At 46.0% G+C, this 24,858-nt stretch overlaps 1 protein-coding gene across 3 annotated transcripts in view; it reads right to left on the minus strand.

The window, feature by feature from the left end:
• Window positions 1-4,087: 4,087 nt before the first annotated feature.
• Window positions 4,088-24,858, minus strand: part of PTP4A2 (protein tyrosine phosphatase 4A2) — a 211,608-nt gene continuing 190,837 nt past the window's right edge. For all 3 annotated transcript variants that reach the window (XM_078680668.1, XM_078680667.1, XM_078680666.1), the window contains exon 6: window positions 4,088-6,924. In XM_078680668.1, coding sequence (XP_078536794.1) covers window positions 6,816-6,924 — 109 coding nt within the window. In that variant the 3' untranslated portion in view covers window positions 4,088-6,815. The remainder of the gene's footprint in view (window positions 6,925-24,858) is intronic.

Raw genomic sequence — 24,858 nt, forward strand, 5'->3', positions numbered from 1 at the left:
GGGCGAGGGGAAGACCTTGTGGTGGCTTTGTTATTCAGGGACACTTGATCAATAGGGAGGGCCTATTTTAGAATTGATGGGATCAAACTTGATGTATGGCCTCCTTGGCATTGGTTGTTATCCTGTATCTTGATGCAAATGCCAATAAATAAAGTTAAACCCAAAAAAGATGCGCATATGGTTCGATATTTAGGTCAAACAGGCGGGGCGACAGGGGGGCAGCCCTTCCTCGTTCCTCTTTGGATTTTAAAGCTCCTAGTCAGGAAACCATTTAGAAGGATTTTGGCCGTGGTGTTTTCATTTACCCTTCGGAATGCTGAGATAGAGCTAGCACTAAAGCCCATGGATTCCAAAACTGCCCAGAGGAATGCCCAGCTGACATGATCGAATGCCTTGCCAGTGTAGATAGTGGGCACTGCCAAGGGAATCGAACACGTAATTGCTAGATCTATGGTCCCAATTAATGACAATGTCAGTTCTCAAATCTGTCTTTTCAAACAAAACCCTTCTAATCTGTGTGAATCAATTCAGGGGCCAACTTTGCCAATTCCAGTAAAGATTTTATAATCTGCATTTAACAAGGTGATTGGCTGATATGAGTCAGCCTTCCTCGGGTCCTTCGCAGGTTTTAGGACCAAAGCAATTGTGGCATCCTTCCATGAGCTTGGGATCTGTCCTTCCCCCTTATAGATTGAAAAGAAAAACCACTTTATTTCTGGGAATATTTTGTCTACGATTAATTTATATAACTCAACCGGTAATGCATCTGGTCCTGCTGCCTTCTAGTTCTTTATACAGGAGAGCTGCTCTCTAATTTCTCCCTCCGGCACCCATGCTCTTCTACCCTCCGTTGTGAGCACCGGGAGTTCTACACTGCTTAGCCATTTCTTAGGCTCCCCTCATCTGGACACGCATCCTCCGTATATAGTTCAGAGAAAAATGAGACCAGTATGTCCTGCATTTCCTCCTTTTTCGGGTTGTCGCCCTGGGGGTTGTTAATCAATTCCCCGATGTAATTTCATGACCTTTCAACCCTAGACTTCCATGCTAACAATGCTCCAGTCTTCTCTCCATACTCAAATTGTTGCATGCGTCCCGTTGTCCACCGCTAGACATTTTGCCTCCAAATTAATCTTCTAGTTTATTCTGACTTCCTCCAACTGGTCCAATGGATTCTCTCTATCCTGGTTATTTCCTGCCATTTGCTGTAACTTAGCCTGTAGCGTTTCCACTCTCCTCCAATCTTCTCAATTCAGCTCTATCCACCTTATTCTTGTAGGTGACCTTGCTTTGTAAAACCCTTTGTACATATACCTTAAAGGTATCCCAGATGACACCAATGGAATCAGAGCAGGCACTATCAAGTAAGAATTCCATCATTTTTTTTAAAAGAGAAATTACGCCTGGATTGAATAAGAGAGCTTTTCAATGTCCATCTTGCATTGCGGCTCACTCTAACTTCCAGTAATGTAAAATGAACTGCAGCATGATCTGAAATATGTCCCGGTGATATAGTGACCTCTTAATTTCCCAGCCCAGGCTCTATCCACTAGTAAATAATCAGATACGTCACCCTTTTGTATAGTTTCTTCTACTGTCCGAAAATTGCACATCTTGTTGTTCCACATAACGCAGAGCATCGCTGGAAATTTCAGTTGGGCGCTGGCCCTGTGCCTATTCAACTCCTCCCTTCCTTTGCCCAACTCCCATTGCTGCTTATCTGTTGCGCGACACAAATAGGGCCTGATGGAAAAGATAACATTTTTAGCTGTGTACGAGCCATTCCTCAAAGTTTGTTGGAATGGTCTCTTTAACACGTATGAGAGGACTTTACAAGTATTTTCCTTGGCTTCGGTTTTTGCATATTTCGCATAAAGCGGTCTAGATGAACACGTATCTCATGGTCCAGGTTAATATCCAGCCTGTCTTTCAAGACAGTCTCCTTTAACAATTTAATTATGAAAGCCTTAGTATTTGCCCCCTCTTCAGCTTCTGGGGTATTCAGGACTCTCAAGTGGTTTCTTCTTGAGTGGTTCTCGTCCTTTCCAGGTCCTCACTAAGTCCTAGGTTTTCTTCAACTAGTGCTCCCAGCCCATTGGTGTTTTTGGCTATATCCTTCATCAGCCCTACTCTTTTCTCTAATGCGCGCATCCGCACAGCTACATCATCCACTTTCTGAGCAAGTGCGTACACGAGGCTTGTATTTCTGCTCGATTGGCTTCCGATGTCCTGAACCGGTTACTTATTTACTCTTTCAAATCCAGAAGGATGGAGGCCAGAGGGACTTCATAATGTGTGTTCAAAACCCCCGTCTCAGCTACCTGGCGTGCTAGGTGTCGTAGTTTCTCAGCACAGCCTTAATCATCCCCCCTGCCAGCACACTAAAACTGTTTTGTGTTGGTATCTGGACTTCGCCGCCATCCTCTGATCCAAGTACACTGCCTTCTTCTGCACATCTAGTAGCACCCTGGGACTTATTGAGCTTTAGGGGTAACATCATCCATTTCAGGCTGCCTTTGGGACACAACTCCTGCTTTCCCACACTCCTCCCCCCTCAATATCGTTGATTGAGACAAGACTTTGTTAAATGTTTTGAGTGAGGGAGTGACTACCCTGGAGGTAGAGGGGGGGTTGAAATTTCCCCCCTCCCACGTGGGCTCTTCCCTAACTGCCTTGCAGACTTCCCAGCTCTCCCCAGCTTCTTTGGAGCAGACCCCCCTCCTTTACACTTATCGCTGGGGGCCACTGTGACTGAGGGTAATTGTAATTCAGAACTTACCCCAATCGATTTCCCAGGTGCGCAAGGTATACCTGGAAATCTTTTCAGGATTGGTGCCTACTTTTTCCAGGGAAAATAAGTTCTTCTCCATAGGTAGGCACTGTTGTACTCGTTGCCCTCCTTTACCGCTTCCCCAGCTCTTACTCATATGCAGAGAATACGTGGCACTACTAATCCCACCAAATTCCACCACACGCTGCTCTCTCCATCTCCTCTTCCTGGCTGGGAACTTGTGCTGGCTCTGCCACTGTGAGAACGGACTCTCGCTACTCGAGAGCAGAGCAGCCGAAATCGGTCTCAGTAGCCCCCGGGGTGAGCGCTGACCACGGACATCCAGACGGCCTACCCTCCGCATTTGACGGTACGTACTTTAAGCGCTCATGTCGGAGGCGATGGGGTGGGATAGGGAGGCTTCACGCCAACACACCCGCTCACTCCCCTCTCCCGCAGCCCGCAACAGTTTACCTCGTGGCCACTATGTTCCCAGATTCGAACTCAGGCTTATGATGGAGACTTCTAGCACTAGATTCCTCCAAATTTAGTATATTCCCCAGGGGGCACACTGGGTCTGGAAACTTTTCAACAAAGGTCTTTGCATCACAAGGTGAGGTTGTGTGGCTCCTCGCTGGCTATGTGTCATCCTTAAAATGATGGAGTGGCCCATATACAAGTGCCTCGCTTGTGTGCCAAGATAAGTTTCTGGCTTGACTCTTTCATCAGATGTGCAGCATGACAACTTGCACCAGGCAACCAATTCCTAATTTGGGAGGAAAATAGGCCACTCCATAGAAGCCTAAGAGACAAATAAGACTATAGTTGCTACTATGTAGCATTGTAGCAACATATGCTTCTTGCTTTGTAAGAATATCAAATTATTGTAACAGACCTCCCAGATAGCTTTGTCACAGAGTTAAGTTCCAATAACTTCAAACGGTTACTGGCGAATCGACAAATGATTCCTCAAATTAAACTACCTCTCAACCCACATCAGACAGTCTATAACAGGATTCTCAATTCGAAGCAAAGATAAGGACAAGCTCCTGCACACCACTTTACTCTGGCAATGATCAGTGAAAACAATTCCTTAAGCCCAACTGATGGGTTGTGGGGCATCAAGTAATGCAAGGTATTCAGTCCACCATCCCCAGAGTTCTTCAGCTAGGAACAGAAATATGCAGTGATACACCTAGAAATATATTGAAAGCAAACTTATCTAACTACTATTCTTTGCACCAACAGAATCTGAATGCTCACATTCCCAGCCACTCTGTTACAAATAAGGCACAGACAGAATAACTACACAGACACTAGAATGTGTAAAATACTTTATTTGCATTATTTAAACTGCCATGGGGAGTGTTTGCTATTTCGTTTGTGAATTTTAAGCAGCACTGCTCATTCAGGTCATTCTACCCCTAATGGCTTCAGGTTTTGAGGTCTACTTTTTAATCCCATTAAAAAAATATATATTTAAATTTTGCAAAAAGCAACAAAAGTCCAGTTCTCAGAACCACTTTTATTAATGTTAGTTTGTGAGTGAAATTATCCCAGTAAAAGACACCAGACAGAATTAGACAGCCACTTACCATTACACGAGTCCTTAATTCAAAAAGGCATTAGATTTGTCCCAGTTTTGCAAATGCCAACCGATTCAGCTAGAAGTTGAAAAATTAATATCTGTTAAACAAACTGGCCTCATCAGCCTCTAAAAAGGCGAGGTTTTTCTTTTTTTTAAGTGTTAAAAAAAAAAAGCCATGGGGCAGGGGGGGGGGTCTAATTACAATCTGTGTTCATCTTGTAAGAGATGTTACCTACCCACACATGCACACGCAAAAACAACCTAAGATGTTTTAGGTTTACTTGTTACCAGTCCAACTAGCAAGTGTCTCGACATGGATTAAAAAAACGGACACTGTAATCGTCTCTACTATTAAGATATTTAGCGCCCATTACCCCCGGCAGGTAAAGGGAACTTGCTAGTTTCTGGGAATGCAGGGAACATACCATCAAGGAACTGGCTCAAAAAGTTTTGGAATGCCAGTATGCTTTACAGCTGAAACACTAATAAGAAGAGGGGTCAATAGGCCTGGCAAGTTGTGGCTGTCTAATGTGTCAGATTCAATGCTGAGATAGTTTACCGAGTGAGGGAGATCTTTCATATGCAAGATGGACATCCATACAACAGTACTGATATACTGCTCGAAAGACATCATTTTTGTTGGAAAGATACCAAAATGCTGGTGCTAAATACAGGCATAAAATCAGACTACGTGTCATTTAAACTGTAGTCCTGAATTCGAAGCACCTGAGCCAACATTCAGGTAAAAGGCCTCACTTTTGCATCACCATTTTAGGTAGTGAAAATCTTTGTACACTGAGGTGTATTCATGGCGTTGTTTGAGGGAGTACCATTATCAATAATGCATCTTAATTTAAAAAAGAACAGATACAATTACTTTGAAATGCATGATTACTTTTCTGAAAATGTTATATTTTATCATCAAGTACATGATATCAGCAGTTTTTGAGGTATGATGAGAAACGGGGAGGGAAGTTGGCATAATGGTTTACAACAGATCAGAGAACATAGGTCTCCGCATCGAAGGGTGCATCAACAAAGTAACATCGTGTGCCACCAAAGTGAAGTGATGCAATCACCTATGGCGAGGAGCCAGAGCAGCAGAGATTTCATTTAGGGCACAGATGGATGCTTCAAAGTGCGCGATAAATATCTGCACATCTGGCTCCTAGGTAATATGAGCTGCACCGGTCCTGTTCATGACCAGGCAATAGGCCTCCTATCCAAAGCAAACAAAAAGAAAAGGAGATGTGAATGGCTCAAATGAATGGCTAAGATGAACGTTACGTCCCCAAAATCAACCTAATAACTAGGGGGATGGTGACAGTATTTTACCCACCCAGCCATAGAAAGCCCCGCAAACAGATCTCTAGAAAACTCGTACACAGCTTTCAGATTTGGGGTGGCTCAATTGCGATCCTTGGCCTGAAGCATTCATATTTCTGCTGACATCCAGCCTTGAAGCAAGTCCGCTTTTTCAACATCTTAAACACACAAGAGCTTGGATCAAAATGTAGGACCAATCACAAAGGTGTTTGGCACCATTTAAACTCAATTTTCAATCCTGAAAGTTAAGTTGAATCTATCAATCGTTGTGCTTAAAAGATAAGTAAGCCGCCAAGAATGTGTTTGGCTTTATCCCCATGACTGGCATTCTGCGAGTAAACTATACTTAGCGCATAAGGTAAACCTTTTCCTCACAGTGCTCTTTAAAGTGACCAGCATAAAAACAAGGATCGGCCTAGAAATCCTGTGCAAAAGGGGAGGCAAGAATTTGCAATTAATGTGGTGTATAACTGTTTTACCTTGGCTGAAAGTGAGCATACTATAACGTGAAATAAAAATCTCTAGTCATTTCACAAATTTGCAAGAAAGCAGCAGTTCAATTACGCTGCTGAGAACATCTTGCCCATAGCACAGTCCAAACGCATCTGAAGACAGACATAAGACAAAGTGCACTACAATTCTACGGAAGATGCCTCGTTAAATAGGCTTAAGGCTGTCACACTGCACATATACAGCAGGTACTGTACTTTCATTTCTATATGCCCACTTTTAACAGAAGCAACCGCTGAATGTGAAAATAGGGAATAAAAGTAGTCCCAACAGGAAATCCATGTGCCCACCTATTGGTTTCAGCAGAGTACGAAAACCTTTGCACAGCCAGACACTGCAAGGGTCTCCTTGCAGAAATTGTAAAGAGGCTCAGTCTTGACAAGACGTTTACAACACACGATGGTCTCGAAACCTTTTTTCTCCAGGAGGAGAAAAACTTTCAATAAAGTGTGATTTTAATAACTTTATTTTTTTGTTAAGAGGTTTCCTTTTATGAGCGCATCACTGATCTTTCATGAGCAGCACAACTTCCTCCAATCTGTTTATGTCGCAGAACTCCAAATTCACATTTGCAGGCTCAGCATCAAAAAGCTAAATCCAGCCCCACCGCAGTTCTAGCAGCTACTGAAGGCAGCAGTGTCCGTTGGTATCCTTAAAGCGCAGCCGCATCTTCGGTCTGTATTTTTCAAGATACAGCAGCTGTTTGGAGTTGAAGGCTCCCCTTCGTTTTCTAAAAACAAAGTAAAAGGTTTTTTTTAAATATTCATCTCCATAGTCATGCTTACTCAAGAAATTCTTTAATATCTACAAAGGTGCGACAGAGGAATGTAAAAAAGCAAAAACGTTTTAGATTGAACATTTAGGGAATGAGGCTATATCTTGCTCGCAAGTTTATGAAATCTGGTGCTTGAGCTGATTTTCTTAAGACAGCGCCAACAAATGTATGTTCAGAGCACTATTTCCTTCATGTACACAAAAGTGCACAATTACACACACAACTAACCCCCCCACCCCCCATTAGACAATGCACCATCTTGTAATGTCATCAGACTTTGGAAGCTCGTTTTTGGAACAAAAAAAAGGAGGTAGAAACTGCACAACTTTTCATCACAAAGAGCGGTTAATTAAAACACGTTAAAACAAAAACAGGAAAATGTTATTCCTACGCAACTATTTTGAACTTGTTTTGTAGATCGCATATTGTACACTACCCTACCAACTAGTGGTGGGTAGGAATACTGCAAGTTCACTTGAAGATTTAAATTTCCCTCTAAAGTGACTTGTGATCATATTGCTGAAATCCACAATACTGCAGCACACAGACTCCACCCAAGATCATAGTATTTTTCCCATGCGTATTAGGTGTGTACTTGTGCAAGTTTAGTAAAAGATGAAGTGTTTAGGGAGCCAAATCTAGGGAGCATTCTAAAGTCAATCCAAAGGAGAGGTTGGTGGCTTACGTGAATCCACAAGACAAGCTGCAAAACGTGTAATATGGCACAGACCGCCGCACAAGAACACAATATGGCGGCCCGTGCTGGAACATATAAAGAGGAGGTCAGCGCACCAGCGTGGGAGATATGTTGGACAGAAGACGCTGATGAAACCAGGAAGGACGAGCCGAGGGAGGGGCCAAAGACACAGAAGCAAGAAGAAGGTAAGCTGCAGATGTCGGAGGGAGCCGCCGAACGGGGTGGGTGGGGGTGGGTTGGGGGGTGGAGAGAGAGAGGCCTACAGCGAGACCCCATAAGGAAAATGCTACTTACCAGTATGCATCTGTTCTTGGCATGTAGGGCTGCTGACATTCATATCTTAACATAGATCGCCGCCTAGTGTTGGGTTCGGATGTTTGCACCTTCTTGTCTTGGAAGAGTCTTCAAAGTATCACGAGATAGGTGACTCCTCCCCTGGACTACAGTGCGCATGGGCATCTTCTCCATCTTCAGATTGTTTTTCGCCATTGTGGCAAAGATGGAGTATAGGAAAGTAAGAGATGACCATGTAAATGTATGTAAAAAAGATAACCCTGTAGCTGTGACAGGCACAGAGGAGGAGGGTGGGCGATATGAATGTCAGCAGCCCTACATGCCAAGAACAGATGCATACTGGTAAGTAGCATTTTCCGTTCGAGGCATGTGGGCTGCTGAATTCATATCTTAGCATAGACTGTATAGCAGTTTCTCCTCTAGCGGTGGTTGCCTGTATCAGCTGCAGTGGTTTGAAAATGAGTTTTAAGGACAGCCTGGCCTACAGCAGCTTGTTGCTTAGCTTGCACGTCAACACAGTAGTGTTTAATGAAAGTGTGTATGGTAGACCATGTAGCTGCCCTACATATGTCTCCTAAGGGAATATTTCGTAGAAAAGACATGGATGCCCCCATTTTGCGCGTTGAGTGGGCTTTTGGGGGAACTGTTAAAGTGCGCTTTGCCTTTTGATAGCATATTTGAATGCATTTAACTATCCATCTGGCTATTCCTGTCTTGGAAATGGGATTACTCTTATGTTGTGGTGAAAAAGCAACAAATCTAATGTCTAGTGTGTGTAGAGCTCTTTCAGCCACGGACTGCGGGTTTTGGAAGAAAACTGGCAACTCTATGGACTGATTGATGTGGAAAGTGGAGATAACTTTTGGCATAAATTTGGGGTTTGTACGAAGCACTAACTTATTGTGGTGTATTTGCATGAAAGGTTCCTAAATGGTTAGCGCCTGTAGCTCACTCACTCGACTGAGGGAGGTAATGGCAATTAAAAATGCAGATTTTTTTAACGATCTTCCCCTTTTCCTGCGCCTCTCTTCCTTGGTCTGAAGCCCTGTTCCACCACGGCTTGTGCCGATTGCGTGGAATAGACCCCTGCTCGGCCTCCGTGGGCGTAGCACTTCTGGTGGAGGCGGGGCTTGTCGCCCCTTAAGCCCACAGGCCACCACTCCCGGGCAGCGGACGGGCGCAGCGGGCGCGCCGCTGGCGCACCGAAAGCATGCCTAAGGCAAGCCCGTCTGCGCCTGTCCGCCGCCAGAACCCCAGGCTCTTTCGGACCAGGCAGATGTCCCCTTCCCCCCGGGAGGACCTGCTTACTTTACGCAAGTGGGCACCCTGCACGCTCCAGGGTAGCACCCTGATGCCCTACTTGCAGGGTGCAACAAATGTGGGTTCAAGGCCACAGAGACTTCTCAGATTCAGTCAGAGTCCCCTAAACCCACCAAACTTAATATATACAGTCTGAATTGCAGGTCTCTGGCAAAACACCACGAAGATGTATTCGACCTCCTCTTGGATCGGTCGCCGGACCTACGTTTTCTCACCAAGACCTGGTTAACCAACGACTCGACGGCCATTCCAGCACTGGCCCTTCCTACAGGCTATTCAATATCCACTCAGAACAGACCTAAAGGAAGGGGAGGTGGGTTAGCCGTAATAGCCAAAACTACCTATTCCTGCACTCTCTCCGTTACCATAACGGACTGTGAATGCACCCTATTCAAGGTCAGAATAACGGACAACTACACTCTTTCGGGGCTCCTCATCTACCGCCCCCCGGGGCCGTCGAATACTTTTAAAGAATCTCTCACCTGGACTATCCCTACCCTCGCACTACAGACAGCCAACTTTAGTATACTAGGAGACTTCAACCTACATTTAGAGCATCTGGACTCCCCTGGCATCTCTAGCTTCGTGGATGACCTGGAAGCATGTCAGCTCACCCAGCTGGTTAAAGATCCCTCTCACTTAGCAGGGCACTTGCTAGACCCTGTGTTCTCCAATATAGAGGGAATTAAAGTCCAACTCCCCCTCCCGCTCACTTGGACGGACCATTTCCTCATCCATTTCTGCATCAGCATAAGAGGTACTATACAGCAGATCCCCTCCCCCCCCCTGTGGAGGCGCCCCTGGCACAAATTAAACGCGATCTGCCTAGAGTCCAGTCTTAAAGCCTCCCGCCCAGTCTGGCCCAGCAATCTTGAGGAAGCTGACAATACCTATAGGGGGGTGGATTAACAACTCTCTTGACCACCTCATCCCCAAAAAATTGTCCCGACCTAAACGCGAGCAGTCACACCCATGGTACTCGGAGACACTAGCAGCCGAAAAAAACACTGCAAAACCCTAGAACGTGTCTGGAGGAGATCCTAGGACGCATCACGCATCAGTAAAGAACACCTACAGAGCGGCCACCAGAGCATACCATAAACTTATGAAAAAAACAAAAGCTGCCTTCTATACGAATACGATCAAAAGCAGTCCCAACCCATCCAAAACCATCTTCCCAATAATTAAAGACATGACAAAAGTAACAGCAGGATCAAACAGTACTATTATCTCAAACTCTCAATGTGAAGATTTGGCCTGCTTCTTTATCAATAAAGTTGAGAGGATCTATAATCTACTGAATACTAGTAGACCCTCCCTGAAACCCGACCTACTCTCCGGCCTTGATCAGCCAGACACCTGTCACTCCCTTCCAACTCTCCCTCCCCTGACTAAGAAAGATCTCTAGTTCCTGGCCTTAAAGGTAAAATCTGGGTCTCCTGATGACCCTGTCAAACCCGAAACTTTCAGGCAATTCCAGGACCCCATCCTGCACGAGGGCTGGGAACTGATTAACAGATCCCTATCGTCCTCCACAGTCCCCAGATCATAGAAACATGCTTAAGTCATCCCCCTGCTGAAAAAACCCACTCTGGACCCATCCCTCCCTGAAAACTTCAGACCCATCTCCCTTCTTCCGTACCTGGCCAAGGTTATGGAGGCTCATGTGAACTCCACACTGACCAGCTACCTGGAGGCACATGGGATCCTGGATGAGTCACAGAATGGCTTCCGGGCAAACCATAGCACGGAGTCCGCACTCCTAGCGGTCACGGAGCAACTCAGAATATCACAGGACCTTGGACATACTTCAGTGCTGATCCTGCTCGACCTGAGCACGGCATTCGACACAGTCTCCCACGAGATATTACTCAGACGTCTCGGGGAGATCGGGGTCAGGGACAAGGCTCTGGCCTGGTTTACATCATTCCTGTCCGAGCGCTCCTTTCAGATACACACCCCACCCGATTCATCCAGCAAGTTCCCTCTGAAATGCGGGTCCCGCAGGGTTCTGCTCTCAGCCCTACGCTGTTTAACGTGTATGTGCGCCCCAAGGCCCTGCTAGCTAAGGAACGTAGGATCAAACTGATCTTGTATGCGGACGATACGCAGCTTATCTTCACCTTCTCCAACAATACCACATCGGACCAGGCAAAATTTCAGGAAGATATTACAGCCATCTCGAGCTGGATGACGGAGAACTGCCTCCAACTCAATGCCTCAAAAACGGAGGTACTCCTAATCGGCCGGGATTCTCAGAAATGGGGTGACCAGTGGTGGCCTTCGACGTTGGACTCTCCCCCGACGCCTAAGAAGGAAGTTAAGAATCTGGGAGTCTTAATGAATAACTCTTTCCTTCGAGTCGCGTAAAAAAAAAAAAAAAAGGTGGCTGGTACTTGCTTCGGACGCCTACGCACCCTTAAGCCCATTCTGGGCGTCTTTGATCCGTCCACCAGACAAGTAATAGTCCAGTCTTTGGTCCTATCCCACCTGGACAATTGCAACAGTCTATGTCATGGTGCTAACCTAACAACCATAAATAGACTCCAAAGGGATCAAAACGCTGCGGCACGCACTCTCCTTGCCCTTCCCAGACGCTGTCACACCTCACATCCTTCGTCGCCTTCACTGGCTGCCGGTGAAACAGAGAATTCAGTTCAAAACACTGTCTAACTCATAGGATACTACACGGCCAAGCCCCCCAAATTCTTCACGGTCTCTGCTCTTCCTACGTCCCCCCACGTGCTCTTCGCTCCGCCGACTACACCTCGCTCGCACCATTAGGGTGCGCAAGAGTAGAGCAGGCGGACGATCCTTCCAATTCCTGGCCCCGGCCCTCTGGAATTCCATCCCCCAAGAGGCACGCGCCACTCAAGACCACTGGCTCTTCCGGACAAAAATAAAAACCTGGCTGTTCGCCTCCATTTAGCTCCAATTACCTAGCTGAGCCTGCCAATGTGGCACTCTTCACAGTATCCTCCACAGCTCTGTTGGTGGACTCGTCTGCTATTGCTGGGGCAGCCATGCGCTATACAAACACAACTAACATAACCTTCCATGTTAAGAACTGTAGTTCACATGAATGAAGTGGTTCGAAGGGGGGTCCCATGAGTCTGGTAAGCACTACGTTTAAGTTCCAGACTGGAGAAGGTGGATGCTTTGGAGGGATAATTCTTTTAAGTCCTTCCATAAAAGCTTTGAATGGTGGTATTCTGAATAGGGACACATGTCTGTTTTGAAGATATGCTGCTATAGCAGCAAGGTGTAGCCTTATGGATGAGTATGCTAGGTTACATCTTTGAAGATGTAGCAGGTAACAGATTAGGTTTTGGACGGAGGCATCTAATGGATTGATTTGGTTATTTTCACAATAAATTACAAATCTTTTCCATTTAGCTGCGTAGCATGCTCTGGTAGTGGGACTCCTTGCTTCCTTGATAATGTTCATGCAGTCTGGAGGCAAGTTAAGATATCCGAACTCTAAGACCTCAGGAGTCAGATTGCTAGGTTCATCGGATTGGGATCTGGGTGCCTGATTTCTCCATGGTTCTGTGTTAGCAATTGTGGCGAAAGGCGTAGTCTTTGGTGAGAAACTACTGAGAGTTCTAGGAGCGTCGTGTACCATGGCTGCCTTGCCCATGTGGGAGCAACCAGGATCATTGTGAGTGACTGTTGCCTTAGTTTGCGTGCCACTAATGGAATCAGTGGGGTTGGTGGAAAAACGTACGCAAATCTGCCTGACCAGTTCATTCATATCGCATTGCCTTGTGACAACGGGTGTGGGAACCTGGGGGCAAAGGACGGGCATTATGAGCTTTCGTTTGTGGCAAGCTGATCTATTTCTGGATGTTCCCACTTTTGGAAGAATGGTTGGAGAACTTGAGGATGAATCTCCCATTCGTGTATTTGTTGACTGTGCCGGCTTAGTAGATCTGCTATCTAATGGTCTATTCCTGGGAGGTGTTCTGCCAGGAGGTAAATGTTTTGTGGAATTGTCCACTTCCATATACTCTGTGCTAGGTGAGATAGCTGCAGAGAGTGTCCCTCCTTGTTTTTGGATGTAGTACATGGCTGTCATGTTGTCCGTCCGGATTAACACAGCCTTGTTGCATAAGTATTTCTGAAAGGCTTTCATTGCTAGAAATACTGCTAGTAACTCTAAGTGGTTTATATGTAGTGTCTTTTGCTTGGCTGTCCAGAGACCTTGGACTGTGTACTGAAGGAGATGGGCTCCCCAACCTGTCAGTGATGTGTCCGCTGTTAATACTACCTGTGGAACTGGCTCTTGGAACAGTCGCCCCTTGGAAAGGTTTTGTGGGTTCCACCACTGCAGAGAGCTGTAAGTGCAACTGTCTACCAACACTAGGTCTTTTAGTTGTCCTTGAGCTTGGTTCCACTGCCGTGCTAGGCATTCCTGTAAGGGACGCATTTGAAGCCGAGCATGAGGGACGATGAATATGCAGGAGGCCATCATGCCTATGAGCTGCATAAACACTCGGGCTGGCAGGGAGTGTTGTGGCAGAAAGCTTTGAGTGAGAGACTGTATATTGGCTATCCTGACTGGATTTGGATAGGCCTTCGCCACTGAGGTATTTATTGTTGCTCCCAGATATTGTTGTAAGTGGGAGGGTTGCAAATGTGATTTTGGGTAAGTTAAGGAAAATCCTAACTCGTGGAGTAGCTGGATTGTCTGTGAGGTATGGCTGGCACACTGTGCGTAAGAGTTGGCTTTTATGAGCCAATCGTCGAGGTAGGGGAACACATGGATGTGATGCCTTCTGAGGTGTGCTGCTACTACTGCTAAGAATTTTGTAAAAACTCTTGGTGCCGTAGTTACCCCGAAGGGGAGAACTTTGAATTGATAGTGGTGACCTTCTATTGTGAACCTGAGGTATCTCTTGTGAGCTGGATGTATAGGGATGTGAAAGTATGCATCATTGAGGTCTAATATAGCAAGGAAGTCCCCTTGCTGGAGTAGTGGGAGTACTTGTTGTAGAGTGATCATATGGAAATGCTCTGAGAGTATGTATTGGTTCAGAGGTCTAATATTGGTCGGAAGGACCCATCTTTTTTGGGAATGAGTAAGTATAGAGAGTACACTCCTGTCCCTTGATGTTGAAAAGGGACTGGCTCTATGGCATCCTTTTCCAGCAGGGATAGTACCTCTTGTTGTAACAGCGTGATGCGTTCTTTGGACATTGGACGGTGTTTGGGTGGTATGTTGGGTGGAGTAGAAGTGAGTAGCAGGCAGTAACCATACTGGATAATTTGTCTCACCTACCTGTCTGTCGTAATGGCGTTCCAAACTGGTAGGAATTGTGTTATTCTGCCTCCGACTGGTGTTAGGTGTTCTGGAGGGAGTGTGAACGGGTCACTGTTTGGTGGCGGTGGAGGCTCTGGTGTTATTACCACCACGTCCCCTGCCCTTGTTATTGTTCCCTCTATAACCTCCTCTATTGGAGCCTTTATTAAAGGTGCCTTGTGCGCTACTTTTAAAGGATGAAGAGGTTTGGGATGGGTTGCCTCTGCCTGAGCCTCGAAAAGAGGAGCGACGAAAGGAGCTCCTAGATTGTTGATATTGAAGTGCACCCATGGACTTAGCGGTGTCAATATCTTTTTTCATCTTTTCTAAGATGGTATCAACTGCAGGGCCAAACAAGAAATCTTGGTTAATGGGTTGATTGAGTATTGTAGATTGGACTTCATTTTTAAAACCAGAGATGCGGAGCCAGGCATGCCGGCGTAGCAACACACTAGGGTTCACAGACCTAGCGGCTCTATCAGTTGCATCAAGGGCGCATTTTATGGATGCGCTAGTGATGAATTTCCCTTCCTGTATCAGGTCATTTGCTTTTGCCTTATAGGGTTCTGGTAGGTGTTGTAATAATCCCTCCAATTCATCATAGTGTGCTCTGTCATAGCGTGCTAGGAGACCTTGTGTATTGGCAATTCTCCAGGTATTTGCTGCCTGAGAGGCTACTCTTTTCCCTGAGGCTTCTAAAATGTGACTTCTTGTCAGGAGGGGGGGGGCATAACCTGCTTGCAAATTTGTCCTTTTCCTAGCATTAGATACAACTAGGGAGTCTAGTGTTAGCTGAGACTTGATATAAGAGGGGTCTGTAGGGGCTGGTTTGCATTTTTCAATTCTTGGATTGAGGACACGCGCCCTGGCTGGGTCTTTAAAGATGCCTGGTGCGTGCTTCAATACTCCCTTCAGTATAGGGAGTATACGTACACTATTCTCTGATGTTGGGAAGGTGTTAAATAGAAAATCCTACTCTATAGGGTCAGTGTGCATGTTTACGCCATGATACTGAGCTGCTCTGTCTACTAACTGGTTAAAAGCGACAGTGTCGTCAGTAGGAGACGGCTTTGCGGGGTATGGCGAGGTATCGGGTATGGGCTGTGTATCATATGGGTCATCAGGGTCATTCTGATCGTCCCATGTGTCATCCTGGTTTCCTTGATCATCAGGGTATATAAAGTCCTGTTGAGGATCTTCACCCATGTCTTCTACGTCATCATAGTGTGGAGGTGTAGAAGAATATGGAACATAAGGCATGTTAGGAGTGAAAGGAGGAGGTGTAAAAGGTCTTTTTCTTAGGAGGAACAAGAGAAGGTGCTTCAGTGTCCAGTCTTCTCTTAATCTTATTGTAAACTGATATATGTCCTGATTCAGGTTCTATATACAGCCTATTTTGGTCTGGGCTCACTGGATGATCAGGATGGAAAAATTCTTCTTCCACTATCCGTGGCTTTGGCGCCGATGTTTCTGGATCGGTTGCTTGCTTGTTATTAATTTTCTGTGGAGCTTTTTTCAGCTCGACGTCCTTTGTCGGCTCGACGACTCTTTCGGCTCTACGGCCTTGTTTGACTCGACGACCTTCTTTGGTTCGACGGTCTTTTTCAGCTCGACTGGCTTTTTTGGCTCAATGTGTTTTTTCGGTTCGGCGGCAGTCTTCGGTTTCGAAGACTTTCTTTGGGTCGATTCCCTTTTTCGGGTCGATTCCCTTTTTCGGGTCTATTCCCTTTTTCGGGTCGATTCCCTTTTTCGGGTCGACGGTCTTTGGATTGACGCCCTTCTTTGGGTCGACTGTCTTTTTCGGATCAACGACCTTCTTTGGCTAGACGGCTTTTTTCGGATCGACAACTTTTTTGATGTCGGTGCCCGTTCTCGGCTCTGCGGCCATTTTTTAGTCGACGGCTTCTTGGGAAGTGTTTTGCTGGGTCCCGGGGTACCGGAAGGCTTTGGTATGGTCTTCGGAGCCGAGCCGGAAGGTGGGGCTTCTGAAGCGGTGTTTCAGTCGCGGCTAAGGATTTTAGGCGATGCTTTGACCGGAGCCTGGTCTGGAGATGGAGAAAGGTTAGGGGCTTTGGTACTCACGGTTTGCCCCGGTGGGATCTCTTTATCGGAGTCCGACTGGTCTTCTACTGTGACTAGTTCTAGGTCGGAGTCCGCTGCCTCCGGGAGTTCATGTTCGTCGTCGAAAATGTTATCAGGTTCTGGTGCCTGTCGCTGCATCTCTTGTCGAGCAACCCTTCAGTTCCGGATAGTCTTCTTCGACCGGAACTGAGCACAAGCTGGACAGTTTTCTTCGTTGTGCTCCGGCGATAGGCACCTGTTGCATACTGTATGCTCATCGCTATGTGGAAACTTGGATCGACATTATGGGCATCTTTTAAACGGGGTCCTTTCCATCGGCAGGAGGCCCACGTGGCGTCGTAAAGGCCCAATGGCCCACATCTGCTACCAGAGATAGATGGAAAGGGTTGTCGAGTCGAGAGATACCGAGCGGAAACAATACCGTCGCAAGTATAAGGTTTTTGGCCTTAGAAATTTGGAAAACTTCGGTCCCGAAGTTGGAGGATAGTTGAAGTGCATCCGAACCCAATGGCGGAGAAAAACAATCTGAAGATGGAGAAGATGCCCATGCGCACTGTAGTCCAGGGGAGGAGTCACCTATCTCGTGATACTTCGAAGACTCTTCCAAGACAACAAGGTGCAAACATCCAGACCCAACACTAGGCGGCGATCTATGCTAAGATATGAATTCAGCAGCCCACATGCCTCGAACAAAGTGTTATTGAAGGTAAGTAACTTGTTCTTCTGAAGTATACACCTGCCTGTGTACTCTTCACCTTTTGCATTGAATCCCTAAACAGTCCCTCTCCCGGAGGAGGGTGTCCATCAACTTATACCACGCAATCCTGCAGCACAGAACATGCACAATTGCAGTCCCTCCTGACATCTGAATCCAAGCAATAATGCTTTGCAAATGTGTGGAGGGAGGCCCAAGTTGCGCCTTACAGATGTCAACCACTGGGACACCTCTAGCCAAAGCTGAAAAAAACGTAACTAGTAAAATGAGCTCTTATACCTTCAGACGGCTCTTTCTTGGCCAAGGCATAGCAAATCTTGATGCACAAGAGGATCCACCTGGAAAGTGTTCTCTTGCGGACAGCTTTACCCTTCATTCTCCCTACATAAACAACGAAGAGCTGATCGTCCAACCTCAAGTCCTTGGTTCAGTCCAAGTAAAAGATGACCGCCCTTCTAGGGTCCAGGCGGTGAAGTCTCTCCTCCTCTTTGGAAGGGCGAGGGAGAGGATAGAAGGTGGGTAATGTGATGGACTGCCCTAGATGAAAAGGCGTAACCACCTTAGGCAGGAAAGCAGCTCTGGTACTAAGAATTGCTTTGTCTGCATTGATGGTGGTGAAAGGAGGCTTAGAACTAAGAGCCTGAAGCTCACTTAACCCTCCTTGTAGAGGTAATAGCAATCAGAACAAGCATTTACAATGCAACGGTCTCGGCATTGCAAAAGTTAGAGCTATTAGCATTGTAAATGAACGCGAGTTTAAGGTCTTGACAAGGTCTTTTATTTATGTTTTAAAAACAAAAACATAAATAAAAGTCATTATCATTTACAATGCCAATAGCTCAAAGTCGCGTAATGTGTATGGCTAACTACAGTAGCCTCCTGGCGAGTGCCCTTTCACGTAATTTTTTACAAATGAAAGCACTGGCCCTTTTTTTTTACAAAGTAAGCACGGGTGGTGTCCGTGCATGGGAGTGGTGGTGTCCGTGTGTGCATGTCAGTGGTGGTGTCCGTGTGTGTATGGCAGTGGTGGTGTTCGTGTGTGCATGGCAGTGGTGGTGTCCGTGTTTGTACGGCAGTGGTGGTGTCCGTGTTTGTACGGCAGTGGTGGTGTCCGTGTGTGTATGGCAGTGGTGGTGTCCGTGTGTGCATGGCAGTGGTGGTGTCTGTGTGTGCATGGCAGTGGTGGTGTCCGTGTGTGCATGGCAGTGGTGGTGTTCGTGTGTGCATGGCAGTGGTGGTGTCCGTGTGTGCATGGCAGTGGTGGTGTCCGTGTGTGCATGGCAGTGGTGGTGTCCGTGTGTGCATGGGAGTGGTGGTGTCCGTGTGTGCATGGGAGTGGTGGTGTCTGTGTGCATGGCAGTGGTGCTTAAGTCTGCTGCACGTCTCTTTGTGTTTGTGTCGTTTGTACAGAGTGTGCTGCAGCATGACTGTGTAGTACCTGCCTGTTTCTGCGCAGCGTGCCACCTGCACACCTCTGTGTTTGTGTTGTGTGTGTGGTGCAGCTGCACCACCCCCTGCGTGGCCCACCCTTCCTCGGGCTGTGATTGGTGCACAGGCTGCATGTTTCCGCTCTGAGAATTGGCTCGCAGCCCTTGTCACAAATAAAAATGGATTTTCAATTCAATAAATCGCTATTTCTGTTGAAAGCATACCCTTCTTGTAAGCATGTATGTCAAATATATGAAAAGGCACTAAACGTATCCCCACAGATCAGGCACCGCTGCTAACAGAAGCATCATGATAGCATTTACCTCAACATATCAGTGAAGCAGGATTCTGATTTAGATCTATTAAATCATCACTTTTAAGCTTGGCTTCATAGTGCCGCGGCTAATAACCTAATGCTACCATTCTTTAAAAATACACCGTGAGCATTGGTTCCACTCAGAGGAGTTTCATGGTCTCATCACATGGTACTGGCTCCTTGGTTTATCATGCCACAGCCTATGAAGCGCTTGCACTCCCATGCATGAGGGAATATTTTACATTCCAAAAGTAAGATGACAGGGACCATTTTACATCTCAAATGTACTGCGAGTCTAACACCTTACATTATTTATCTCATAGATGAACCGTTTGACAGAAAAAAAAATCCACTGCTGCAAGCATTTTTAAAATGTTTAGTTAGTACTCGAAACGTAAAACGCGTTGGCGTTACCCAATGCTTGTTATTATTGGGGCTATGCCCTATTTTTCGTTTACACGATTGCCCTGAAGAAGTAAAACAAGCAAAAACATCTCTAACTTGACTCCTTGAGGACCCCACAGTCCATGATGTGATCACAAAACTTTACATTCTGTCACTAACAATATATTGTAAAGAACTGGTCAAGTCTATTTACAGTAGCTTGAATGATTCTTCAATATGGACATGTTGCTAGGTGCACCCTAAACAGCTTAGTATTTTTACAATCCACTGAGAAGGCAAAAGCAAATATTCGCGGTTAAAAATGCTTGCCTCCGAGGTCGATTCTGATGATAAACCACTGGCAGTAACAACACTTTCGCTGGGCTCTATTTTTAGTGTGGTCGTGCAGCGATAAGCCAACGAGATTTTCTATTGGATAGCCGCATCGTGTAAGGAGCGAGGCACGTGTCCCATGAGACAGGAAGTAAATTCACTCCTCCCTATTTCCTGTCGCTCTGGCTCCAGATATAAATCTCACGTGTCCCGGTGTTTGTGTGACACATTAATAAGGGCTTCCTTTTAAATGTCTCAGCTGAGAAATGCAGGCACAATGCTGCAGTGCGACGCATCTGGATAAGTACTCGGACGGCCATCAAAATGGAAACTAAAGTACCTCATGCCTGACATTCCAGTGAAATAGGCCTAAGCAGTCATACGTCTTCATGTGTCTGGTGTCCGACTATGCGGTGCATTGGCAGCTGGATGGGTCACTGCGTCTGCTTTTGTCTTGTTCGGCATGCCTATGCCTCCCAACACTACTGGTTTTGAGTCACAAAAGAAGACAGGTTGTATCGACACTACGAAAGGAATAATAAAGAAAAATGCTACTAAAATAGACCCATTCCAGTGCTTCAAATGAGGGTGTGAACTCGTTAAGGCAAGCACTTGGAAAGTAAGAGGTCGAATTGTTTGGTACATCAATATAAGTGGATTTACCGGGTGACTGAAGTTTCACAGACCTACAAGAGATCTTCATTTTTTAATAATGTTGATTTTAAACTCAGCTATTCCTGAAACGCATACGGTAATATGTAACTTCACTGAATATGTGCAAACAAGCATCCAAAATCTCACTGGAAAAAAATAAAAGTAGCGGTCCCAAACTTAAAACTAGCTGCAAGAAAAAAACCGCCCACTCCCTTCAGCAGCTACACGCACCCTGCCTAAAACACCCAGCCTTGCACTGAGTCATATTTAGGAGGACCGAGCGAGCTGGGAAGGAAAACAAAGCTGGCGCTTGTTTATCACACACAGGAAGCCTGAAAACGGCGCACGGGGCTGAGGAGTTTACAGTGAATGCAGCGAGCGCGTTCGCGTGCGCGTCCTCGTTTCGAATCGCCTCCAAGGCGATGCGCGCGGCCAGGAATGTCTCCTGGAAAGGAGACACGTCCACAATAAGTTCTCGGCGGAGACGCGCTTCCGCGCGTTCAGCCGAGCCCTAAAAATCCGCTCGCAAAGGGGCAGATTCTCAGAATCTACCCCTTTGCGACCGGTATGTTTGCATTTGGGATGCATCATCCCAAATGCAAAAATCGCAAATTAAGAATTTGCTAAATTGCGATTACTTGCATTTAAGGAATCTCAAATTGAGATTCCTTAAATGCAATGCATTAAAGTTTGCTAAATTTCGCTAATAGGGCACGCAAATTACCATGAAGTACAACTTCATGGTAATTTGCAAAAACTTTGAAAAATGCACTAAAGTGCATTTTTGAAAGTTTCATGTTGCGCACACACATGCCCTAAGGGCACCCCTGCACCCTTGAAATCGCAATCTCAATTTGCGAATCGCTATTTGCGATTCGCATATTGAGATTGTCTTCCCATTCATTCCTATGGGCCTTGGGGCCCATAGGAATGAATGGGGAGGTATTCCTTAATTGCGACACGCAATTTGCTAGTCGCAATTAAGGAATTTTAAGAAATCGCTATTTTTTTTGCAATTTCTTGATGCATTGCATTTTGCGATTCCTTATTTGCGATTCCTTATTTTTCGCAAATAAGGAATCGCAAAATGTATGCTTGTTGCATCTGGGGGTAAGCTCGGATAGGAAAAGCGGAAAATCAAGAGTTGACCGACTGGCCTATGGCCGGGGCCAACTGAAGGGCAGATTTTTTTTTTATTACTGTGAATAAACTTGGCTCCTTGCTTTGACTGGCTTGGCCCTTGGTGCACAAGTCAAAAAGCTGCTGCAGTTTTAGTGTTGGAATGCACAGAGTCAGTGTGACTGTGCTTAAAAAGCCAGACAGTTCATTGTCATGTGCAGAATGACAATGGGCCAGCCAATTCTAACTATGCTCTTAAAAAATTGCTCAATGTCCCCGGGCCCTGCTTTCACTCCCTGAGGTTTGAGATTATTTGTGGTGGAAGAGGTGCACAATCTACTGTGCTTGTCCAGGCGGCCCCTTGTCATTCTGCACATGGCAATGAGCTGGCTGGCTTTATGAGCACAGTCAGACTAACTGTTCCCACTGAGGAAAGGGGTGGGGGTGCATTTTATAGAGTACATCAATACACATGGATTGATCTGCCAATCATTGAGCCTGTGCGAGTAGGCAGCCAGTAGGTTCAGGGACGCAGATTTCACACTGGAAGTTGGAAGACCAAAAATGTTTGGTTAGATTGACTGGGGCATGACTGTAGTGACTTGTGAATGATGGAAATGGTCTTGCAAGAGTCTTGAATTTAATTATGTCTTTATCCACGATCCATTGGATTTACAAAAGGACCCTGGTACTTTGGTGGTTACTTCTTAGGCAAAATATAAGTCAAGCTGCATGGTTCTGGTCTCTATGAAATTTGGCAAGTGTCTTTTCAGATGTTATGGACTTGATTTACATTGTTTTAAACTGTAAATCTGTGAGATTCCTTTACCTTTATTTTGCCAGTCAAGCGGACAGCCATGACCTGCCTATTTCATGTTGCTATATTTCCTTTCCACATAGGTGTAAACTGCACAGAGTCTACTATAGTAAGTTTATCTAGCTTTGATGCTTTATTATACTACTTGTCTCTTTAGTAACTGACTCCCAGTGCCGTTTTGGCCATGTTTTTCCCTAAGCCCAAGCTGCTGTCCCTTTTTAGCTATCTCTTTTGTAAATCTTTAAGTTAGTACAGCCGTTTACATCTCTTAACAGTGGAGCTTGAGAGTAATTGCAGGGACGGCTCTTTGTGTATAAGGTGGCGCATTACTCACTCGGTATCGCACAACTGGGCCAACTAAAACACAATTCCTCCTCATGCTTGCAAAACTGAGTACAGCGGGGGTTAAAGACAAGCTGTGAGCGATTGCCCAGGTGTGCTGGGCACACTAAATTAGCCTTTCTGGTCCTTGGTCAGGTCCACTTGTTCGTCTCTTTGACACAGATCAGTGTCTGTTCATATTTTGTATTCTACAAACACATGTCATTGTTGCATCTTGCATCGGCCTCAGGGAAGTGCAAGCGGTGCTAGGAAGCAGCAGAGCTGAAGAAGGATGCATGGGTTAAGGAGAACGAGGAGGCGTATTAGCTACAGAGAACTTGAGCAAAGGCGGCCACTTTGGTCACTTAGAAGTGGAGAACACAGGTAAGTGGCATACGGGTAGGTGTGTGCTTGGCCACGCACACAAAGACAATTGAAAGAAAGGGGTCATGCAGGGTTGGGGAGTACAGTGAGGGGGCAATGCCAGCCAATCAGGGCCAGACAGGCCTTGTATTCCACCGGGCATTTCCCTGGAGGGCTGGAGCCTTTGGAGGCTGGTTTCTTGGTGCCTCTGTCACTTTCTCCATCTCCTGGGGGTTAATTGCAGCAAATACCGGGAAGCTTCAAGGAAGAGACAGAGAGGTGGGTAGAAAGAAAGTGTTCAGAGATGGAGAAGAAAGACAAGCGAGAAGGAGAAACCAAGAAAGAGAGAAAATGCACAGAGACAAAGGGAGCGTGGCTGCTTAAAGCATTTTTGCCAGGGAGTCTGACCCTCTGTCTGCATCATGACCTTGACTTTAGACCGTGATGAATGCTCAATTCCTTATGTGATTTACAATATTAGCATCATCACATTAAATAAAGGTCATGGGATGCAATATTTTGGGGGCATCATCATTATGCTAACGAGCAATTTTGCAACCTGAAAAATCCTTCCTATGTTTGGTCTTAGAGCATCTGTTTAATTCGCCGAGACATTTAAATGAATCCAAGGACGAGTAAATGCTGCTTTGGATTGTGTGCCGGTTTTTGTTGGTCTTGTGCTTCTCGGTCACAAGCACTCCCCGTGTGCTGAATCCGGGCGCGTATTTATTTTCTAGACTGCGTTTGAGAACACACTTTTCATAATTAGGCGTCATGGATATCCTATAGTTCCTTTATGTTTTGAAACCACTCTCAGCTATGTTTATGTTCATTAAGGATGAATCATGCGCTTGCCGAGCAGCTTCCCTTCAGCCTAAACAATGAACATATTCCGGCATTACTATTTTCTCCATTAAAGAAAATACAGCTCTACGCTCACTTCCCACTAGATGGCGCTCTTGACTAAACACAGGAAAGCTCTGCCTTCCGGGTCGTGTTATGGAGAGGCCAAATGATACTTCTAAAATAAAAAACCCCGCTCCGCTGGTGACAGGGCGCGCGCAGCCCAGTGTCTGTCAGGAGCGGCTCTGGGAAACGAACATACACGGGAACTTAAATGTTAAACGCAGCACCATCTGGATTGCATTACACGGGCACTCTGACAGCTCCTAATTAAGATTAATCACTCGGCCGTGCTCGTTCGCGCACAGAATATGCCACATCGGGCACGCGTAAATTACTTATAGCCTATCAGGTCAACGCTACAAAAAAAACAGCACAGCGAAGACGAATCACTAGGCAGATTCCAGAAAACACTAAGGAATGTGCCTGGCCAGAGCCCTTTCTGAATTCCTTCTTCTTTTGAACGCATAAGACCTCGGGAAGCTCCGCCCCCCCACTTCGTGGAGGCGGAGGCCCGAGCCCTAAAAACTGCCTTAAATTTAAGAAGCCTCAACGGACAACTATCAAGAGGCTCGAAAGGAGAACCAATCTGGAAAGTAACCAGATTTAAGTCCCACTGAGGCATAATAAAGGGGAGGAAATCTATTAGTGAGGTCCTTACTGACACTCATAACTATAGGAGACTTAAACAACGATGGTTGGTCTGGCAAACAAATGAAGGCTGATAACTCCGACAAGTTGTCCGTACACGTTGCCACTGCACAACCTTGCCGGGCCAAGGAGAGAGAAAAATTAAGGACATCAGATAAATGGTCCTTCAAGGGATCAATTGAACTCCCTC

Source organism: Lissotriton helveticus, chromosome 3_1 (assembly GCF_964261635.1).
Source record: "Lissotriton helveticus chromosome 3_1, aLisHel1.1, whole genome shotgun sequence".
In the NCBI taxonomy this organism is placed as follows: Eukaryota; Metazoa; Chordata; class Amphibia; order Caudata; family Salamandridae; genus Lissotriton; species Lissotriton helveticus.